The 8,447-nt window shown below is 40.7% G+C and overlaps 1 protein-coding gene across 1 annotated transcript; it reads left to right on the top strand.

Moving 5' to 3' along the window:
- The first annotated feature begins 1,622 nt into the window (after positions 1–1,622).
- On the top strand, positions 1,623–6,479 carry LOC311501961 (1-acylglycerol-3-phosphate O-acyltransferase ABHD5-like). The gene is made up of 7 exons (XM_084564034.1): positions 1,623–1,848; positions 2,467–2,549; positions 2,707–3,094; positions 4,899–5,050; positions 5,409–5,520; positions 5,618–5,798; positions 6,106–6,479. The coding sequence occupies exons 1-7, from the start codon at positions 1,805–1,807 to the stop codon at positions 6,208–6,210; spliced, it is 1,065 nt and encodes a 354-aa protein (XP_084420160.1). The 5' UTR covers positions 1,623–1,804; the 3' UTR covers positions 6,211–6,479.
- Positions 6,480–8,447: the final 1,968 nt, after the last annotated feature.

The raw sequence follows: 8,447 nt of genomic DNA, 5'->3' as shown, positions 1-8,447 counted from the left end.
CACACTACATCCTCCAAAATGATCATCCAGTTGAAGTACCACCTTCCTGATGCTGTTTCAACATAAACTCTAACACGTTAGAACACATTCATTTTCACTAGTGTACCTAATGTTCTGGCAAGTGGTTGTGCATGTACGTGTATGAGTGTGTATATCTTACTAGAACACAACTACTCCACCTTGTGGACGAGAACTGACAGGGCTCGACTCAAGCTCCTCATCTGTAAGAGAGAAAATTACAACTCATTTAAGAAAAGGAGTTTCTCATTTGTAAGTTGTCACTGTGTCTGAAAAAGACTTGTTGTCATAATAAAACCTCAAGTAAAGCTTGTCAAATGACTTCTCTCTTTCTTACAAAATATTCAGTGTATACTGTTGCTCAGTTTTAATCCCATACCGATTTGTACCTAGTTTGTGACATTTCTAAAAGACACAAATAAATGTATAGCCAGCATACACTGACCACAGGATGATTTCTCCTGAGCTTTTCAAGGATAAATCTTGTCTAAATCTATAAGATAAACTTCATTTTAAGATTTAATGAGATTCACAGCAAGGATGGACTTTTCCTTTAAAGGAAAAGGTAAGATAGAAAATGTTCTATTCCTTTAGCAACACTTAAATCCTTATGGATAATGAATTAAATTAACTTTCCATGTAATCTCTTCTTTATCATAAATAATACGAAAAAAAAAGAGAAGAAATGGTGTGTTTTTTTCTATCATTAGACTACATTTTAGTTTGAGAGAGCCAGAATCTTCTTTAGGATTGTCATTGCATCTGACCCACCAAACACAGACTACCAAACTACTGAAGAGGAGTATTAATGTTGGCTCAGTTCCATTAAGTGTCTCTATGAGACCTGCCAATAAACCATCATGCACAAAAGCAGGATCTCCCCTAAATGGAATGCAGCCATCATTAATTTATTTATTGCCCCACAGTTGTATGAATGTAGATACTGGTAACTGTGTGTGAATGGATATCTTTTGTGTTTTTCTATCATTTGCACAGTTCAGATATGTGATATATAATTTCAATACAATCAATAAAGCATTCAATTCAGTTCAGTAATACTGTGCTTCCCCAGCTGAGACAAAACAAATATCTGATAAAAGATTCAAACCTAAAATTCACGGGATTATAATTATTTTTACTTTGGTAAAAACACGTCGTAAACTATAAAATAACGTTCTTGTTCATGTAAAAAGTGCTTATCAAATTTCCATTTTTAATAATAATATTTTATATTCAGGTCAGTTTATGATGCTAACGGGATGTTATGCTAATTCAACCGCTAACGCCAGCTAAAACAAAACAAAACGAAACACGAGCCTCTTTTAGAAGTACTCTTCATTTTTTTTAAATGATTTAATTATTACCTCTTTACTTTTAACTATTTCCGTAAATGTTTAAAGTTACGTTTAATGATTTAAAGTTTCCATGTAACGCACAATGTCTTCCAACGCACCTGTGTTGTGCTGGGAGGCTCAGACAATATTGCTGCCTTCATGTACAGTTGAAAAAAAAAGCAATCAAACACTGAAAAGCGTCTACAAAAGCAAACGATTGGCTAAACACCTAGGTGAATTAGTTTCTGATTTCTAAATTAACTTATTTTATTCACATCATTCCAGCGTAACTGCATGCTGCAGACACATAGTTTGTAAACGTGATTTGCCGTTAATTGTAATTTATTTTCAAGCTGTGTTTTTCTATTCTTTACGACGTGCACGTGAATGCATCATAAAAGACTGACAGGACTTGTTTTTGGCCGTAAGTCGCAACATCGACTCAGTAAACCATGAGGAGGATGGCGGAGGAGGTTCAACCGACCATGGAGCAGAGGTGAGCTGTCTTAGTGGTTTTTTTTTTGTTTGTTTGTTTTGTTTTTTAAAACTTTTACCCCTTTACTTCAACAAGCAACGCTTTTTTCTTGAACGAGGACAGACCTCTTCCGGAGTAACTTTAACAAACACACCAGAGCCCACACCAAACCAATATTAAGACGGAATTGTTTTAATATTGCCTACACGGCTAAGGGCAGCTCTCCAAGTGTGTTTGAATACGAGTATCAAACTATCGAGGGTAAACTTTGTACCAGATAACCACCTATACTTTTCTTTTTCTGATAAGCACAACTTATGTACAACCCCTTCCAGTCTTTGTATTCCAAATGTTGAATCTGTGTTAAAATGTTCTTCACGTCAGTGATGTGTATTTTGACTTAATATGTTTGCTGGAAAGTAATTCAAATTTAAACAGACGTATTTTATTGATGTTACTGGACTTTATTCCCTATGCTGTTGACATGTAGTAGTCATGTTTTTAGAAGGAGGACTGAATACTGACAACACTGATAACTGAATGGTCAAAGTTCAGTTTATATTTTGCTTGTCTTTGCATGTACTTTATGTGTCTTGTCTGCCTGACTGGGGGCTTGTCTGTCTGCCGTCTGAATCTCAGCTCCTGGATGTTAAGTTGGCTTCCTTCTTGGTGTCCCACTTCTCCTATGAAGCTCAAAGATGCAGAGGAGAAAATGCTCAAGAGTAAGTGTGGCTTAAAGAGTTGTTGGAACACGTTTCAGTTAGTAGCTTTATAGTTAAAATACCAACACAAATCTAATGAATCTGAAGCTAATGAGGCCCCTATGTTTCCTCCCTCCTTTCTCCATCCCTGTCTCATAAACCTCCCTCTCTGCTGCAGCTGTGAAGCGGCCTTTCTCCAGGCAGCACGTCCGGATATCCAATGGCAACTATCTGTGGACCTTAGCTTTTAACGCTCAGCCGAGCTCCCCATCTCCCCCGCCCAGGACTCCTCTGGTTCTGCTGCACGGCTTTGGAGGAGGGGTCGCCCTTTGGGCCCAGAACCTGGACACTCTCTCCAGCGGCGGACCGGTCTACGCTCTTGACCTGCTGGGATTCGGCAGAAGCAGCCGTCCCCAGTTCAGCATTGACTCCGAGGGGGCTGAGGAGCAGTTCTTGGAGGCTCTGGAAGAGTGGAGGGAGAAGGTGGGGCTGGAGGACATGGTGCTGCTGGGACACAACCTTGGAGGATACCTGTCTGCGGCCTACACGCTCAAATACCCACACAGGTGACTCGGTGGGTGGGTGGATAGATGAGAGTCTGCAGGGTGGTTTCCTACTTACAAAGACACCTTCACATCATATTTCTTAAACAGAAAATATTAGATCAAATGTACGTTTTATCTGTTCATGCCAGTCTGAGGTACACACATCAAAGTAATACTCAAATGCATTATGCTGTTCAAGTGCAGCAAATATAAAGAAGAGCAGATTTAAGCTCAGGATTAAGGAGTTTAGAGCTTTAATTAGAAAGATTAATTAAAAAGTTAAACTAACTGCAAGGTTAGGGTTAAGGAGAATCCTAACACTGCAGCTATATTCTCAAGCAGATGTGTAACATTTGCAGGTTTTAATTTTTATTCTGTGATTTTTATAATCACGAATGACTAATGGTCTGTAAAATACACTGCCTGGCCAAAAAAACAAGTCACCACAAAAAAAAGGTCACACACTCAAATATTTCGTTGGACCGCCTTTAGCTTTAGTTACAGCGCGTATTCGCTGTGGCATTGTTTTGATGAAGCTTCTGCAATGTCATAAGATTTATTTCCATCCAGTGTTGCATTCATTTTCACCAAGATCTTGTATTGATGATGGGAGAGTCTGACCACTGAGCAAAGCCTTCTCCAGCACATCCCAAAGATTCTCAATGGGGTTAAGATCTGGACTCTGTGGTGGCCAATCCATGTCTCATGCTCCCTGAATCACTCTTTCACAATTTGAGCCCTGATGGGTGCATCACTTCATCTGCCTCTCTTCTTACCCTGATGCCCCCATTACTCTGGAACAGGGTAAATCTGGACTCATCAGACCACATGACCTTCTTCCATTGCTCCAGAGTCCAATCGTTATGCTCCCTAGCAAATTGAAGTCTTTTTTTTTTCCAGTTAGCCTCACTGATTAGTGGTTTTCTTCAGGCTACACAGCTGTTCAGTCCCAATCCCTTTAGTTCCGTTCACATTGTACGTGTGGAAATGCTCTTACTTTCACTCTTAAATATAGCTCTGAGTTCTACTGTTGTTTTTCTTCGATTTGTTTTCACCAAACATTTAAATGATTGCCGATCACGATCAATCAGGATTTTTTTCCGACCACGAAGACGATGGTTCCCCACTATCCTTCCAGTTTTTAATAATGTGTTGGACAGTTCTTAACCCAATTTTAGTAGTCTCTTCAATCTCCTTAGATGTTTTCTCTGCTTGATGCATGCCAATGATTTGACCCTTCTCAAACATCTTTTCCATGCCCACATGATGTGTCTTTAGACATGGTTGTTTAAGAAATGAGAAGCTACTCATTTCATCAGTTGGGGTTAAATAACTTGTCGCCAGCTGAAAGATAATCACCCATGCAGTAATTATCCAATAGGAGGCTCGTACCTATTTGCTTAGCTAAATCCAGGTGCCGACTTTTTTTTTGGCCAGGCAGTGTATAATAAAATATAAAATAAAATAAAATAGAAATCATCATTCGATGCAGCATTAGTAGTATTTACTGTTATGATTTATAAAAACAGGATCCTTTGTGGTTTCATTTTAGGTCTCAACAGCTTTTAGAGACAGTATCAACTGTATAGTCTGTGTTGAGTTGCCAAATAATTCTGCCAATTGTAACCTTTATCATCCTGCTGTTTAATATCTTAAAAGTCTAGGAAAGAGTTGTGTTTACCTGTTTTTTATGTGCGTTATTCTACTGTACCATCTGCCAAATAAGCTGTAGGTGTAAAAAAAGTGAGGCTTCATAATTGACTTTTGACATTTAGCATGTGCGTTTATCAAATAATGGTGTGTGTGTGTGTGTGTGTGTGTTCAGGGTAAAACGTCTGCTGCTGGTGGAGCCGTGGGGATTCCCAGCACGTCCAGAAAACCCCCACCACACATCCATCCCAGTGTGGATCAGAGCCATGGGGGCAGTCATGAGCCCCTTCAACCCTCTGGCTGGACTCAGACTGGCTGGACCTTTAGGTCAGAACACACACACAGAAACATATTCTTCCTCCTGTTACATATTCAACATACAAATGTTGATCTAGGTAGCTGGAGATTTTGAACTTTAAACAAGGTCATTTATAATTTAAAAATTGGAGCCTTGATTGAGACATCTAAACTACCTCTTTTTAAATATCCCAAAAGTAAAACCCTTTGCTTCAGGGCACAAAAAGGATGTTGCTCCTTGTCTGCCTGTCCCTTATTAAACATCCCCTCATTTGATTGAATAAGATGAGCATGTTGAAGGTTTTTTCCTCCCACGTCCTATTTTTATCTTTTTTTATAAGCTTATCAAGTAGCTTTGAAAACTAAATTGTAATTTCTCATTTCTCAGGTCCAATGCTGGTCCAGACCATCAGGTCTGATTTCAAACAGAAATACTCTTCTGTGTTTGACGACAACACTGTGTCAGACTACATCTACCACCTGAACGCCCAGACTCCAAGGTGAGGAACTTTTTTTTTTCGCGGATATTCATAGGTTTGTTATTTCTAGTCACATCGTATAAGCTTGTGCATATTCTTTTTTTCTTTCTGCTTTCAGTGGAGAGACGGCCTTTAAGAACATGACTATTCCCTATGGCTGGGCTAAGAGGCCCATGCTCGAGAGGATCGACCAGGTCCAAGCTCACATTCCCATTTCTTTCATCTATGGATCACGCTCCAGCATTGACAGCGACTCTGGATATGCATTCAAGAAAACCAGACCAGATGTTGAAATTACAGTAGGTTGTTCACCTTGCTTTTTGCAGCATCTGTCGGTAGTACACTGGGATGAAAACAAGCACTGGTGACTTTACAGAGTTACGGTTTCCTTTGTTTGTGTTGCTGCAAATGTAACGGTGACAATTTAATTTTCACAGAAAGGAACTTTAGTTGTAAATGTTCATAAGATGGATTAATGGAATTAAATTACATGCACTAGAAACAGTTGTATATAGTGTATTTTAATGTTCTGTATGTTTAACAGCCTTTTGGATTCACAACATCTTTATCTCTAAACACCTGATTGTTTCTGTCCATGCCTATCAGGTAATCAGAGGAGCAGGCCATTACGTTTTCGCCGACCAGCCCGAGGACTTCAACCAGACAGTCCTCCAGATTCTCGCCAGGGCAGACGGGAAAAGCAAACATTAGGGAACAACACAGTGAAAGTTCCCTTTCTCAGAAAACACACAGGAGAGCACAAGGATTAACAAACCCATTACACAACCACAGCAGTTTCACTATAAGCCTCCTTATCATGCACTTTACTCTTAAGAGAGACCCATCACTGTTGACACTTGACTCATCATTCCACAGTCTAATACTCCCTGAGGTTTGGGATCTAAGGTGGGATTTTGTTAATGGGTTTCTTTATCCAGCCTGGTGTAAATACATTTTGTAAATAAATGTGAGCTTCAGTCTTTGGTGTCCTGTTTAATTTTCTTGTCCTTGTGTTGTAATAAGAGGTTGCTTTTAATATGACTTCTTACAAAGTGTTGGGCAACTCTAAAAAAAAAAAGGGGGGGGGGGGGGGGGACTCTAGGGGATCTGTTGTTTAGGGTAGAGGTCTGTAGGAAAAGTACACAGGGTGTTTATTTTCTGACCTCTCACCCACTCTGAGAGATATGAGGGAGAAGTAAGCAGAGCAAAGGGCTGCTGTGTTTTTCAGGAATCTTCCTGTCCTTTCCAGACAGGCTCTGACTGAAAGTGGCCAGTAGATGGCAGCACAGTAACGGCACGCGCTCTGCACCTCTCCGTTTTGCAGCAGGGTAATCTCACACAAAGCGTCCCTCACATGCATATTGAGTTGAGTGACCTACTCAGGAGACCTGGACAGAGATGCTGTAAGAGCAGTCCGACGCTCGGCTCGCTGCTAAGTCACAACTGCAGTGACAGAATCAGGTCAGAGATGTGTGTTGGACTAAAAATAGGCCTGTTTGAAGAGGCTTTGCCATGTCTTGAACACCTTACAGAGAAACATTGTGTAAAAATAGATTAACCAAGAAAATCTTTTAATTGGAAATTTGTTGCTGAATTTTTAGCTCTATGATGATGTAACACCAAACTGGGGCAAATAAAGCTTTGTCTTTTTCATAAATGTCAACATCGAAGTTTTGTCAGTGGTCTGTGTTGCAATGGCAAACCCAGTTTCTTGTGTGACCGTCACTTTTGCTTCAGTTTAAAGGTACCCGATGGGGTTTTGGGCCAACAATTCTTCCAGTATGGAGTAATGTTAATTATACATGAGGGTGATGACATTAGGGCTTTTGCCTCCTGGTCGACAGATGGCTTCTTTTGTCTGACCGATTGTTGGTGTCATTTTCATAAGGTGAAAAGGCTTTGCAGGATTCATTTGTTATTTTTGGCTATGAGAGGGACAGACTACAACTTCACTCACGCACCACTGAATGGAGTCTGATAGCTTTCACTCAACTCCAGACTAATGGCCAACAACTTAAAGAAGTCAGCTCTTGGTCTGTTCTTATCATTTTAGTATAGAAGTGTAGAGTGCACTGAGATCAGGTTAGTTAATTTAGAGATAATGTGCTCATTTATCCACAGTGACCAGTCATTTGGTTGAAGAGTAGCTATGAGTTCAGTTTCATTAGTTCTGATTTCTTTGGTTGTCTGCAGCCCTAGAATAGATACACAGGAGGAAGTTGATTTCACACCGTGCTCAAGGTTTTGCGTAAAACAACGAAGACAAAGTACAAGCCAGCAAGTGTTGATGTAAACACTGCACGTGCTTTTCTGATTTAGGAAGCTCAGAGCACTGTCGCTTTTACCAGCTCTAACCCCCCGTTACCTCTGCCCATCTTTGTCATTTCTGAGACATCAACACGGCCCGCCCAAGCTGTCTCCAGGCAACAGGGTAGCCACGACGACTGTGTCTTTTGGATTGCCGACCTCCAGGAAGTGATGCTGTGGCTGGATGGGGTAATTATGGGTTGTTTGTTTTCTTGAAGACGTTGGCTGGCTGTTTGTTGAGGCAGCAGGGGGCATTCATTGGGAGCTCCATGTGCACGGCCTCTTGGGGTGGAAGACGTGTGCACACAGTGTGCCCTGGCCTCTGTCCATAATACTCACTTAATAAGCCTGCAGGCTTATTCGTCGTGTGTGTGTCTCTCTCTCTCACTCTCTCTCTGTCTTTCTGTCACCCACTCGGTCACATGGGCTCGAAATCATTTCATTACGAAAAGGGAAACAAGTGAGAAAAGTGACAGGAGCTCTCATACTGTGTTTGGATATAATTGAAAGCCTAAAGGTCTGAAATAACTGCACATAAAAGGTGTGTGCTTAAAGAAACACACTGTTTCACACTGCTGGCATCGCATCAGCTCTTATTGCATCTTTAATCAGCACAACCACATGCAGGCTTGTGCAGCCAA

The sequence above is a fragment of the Chelon labrosus genome, assembly GCF_963514085.1.
Source record: "Chelon labrosus genome assembly, chromosome: 16".
Classification (NCBI taxonomy): domain Eukaryota; kingdom Metazoa; phylum Chordata; class Actinopteri; order Mugiliformes; family Mugilidae; genus Chelon; species Chelon labrosus.
Note: the sequence above shows the minus strand (reverse complement) of the source record. Positions and strands in the feature narration are given on the sequence as shown.

Excerpts from the sequence above, each read along its gene's own strand:
- LOC311501961 (XM_084564034.1), top strand. The coding sequence starts at position 1,805 with ATGAGGAGGATGGCGGAGGAGGTTCAACCGACCATGGAGCAGAG. Across the intron at positions 3,095-4,898 it reads ACGCTCAAATACCCACACAG|GGTAAAACGTCTGCTGCTGG; the intron begins GTGACTCGGTGG and ends GTGTGTGTTCAG. Across the intron at positions 5,799-6,105 it reads GACCAGATGTTGAAATTACA|GTAATCAGAGGAGCAGGCCA; the intron begins GTAGGTTGTTCA and ends CATGCCTATCAG.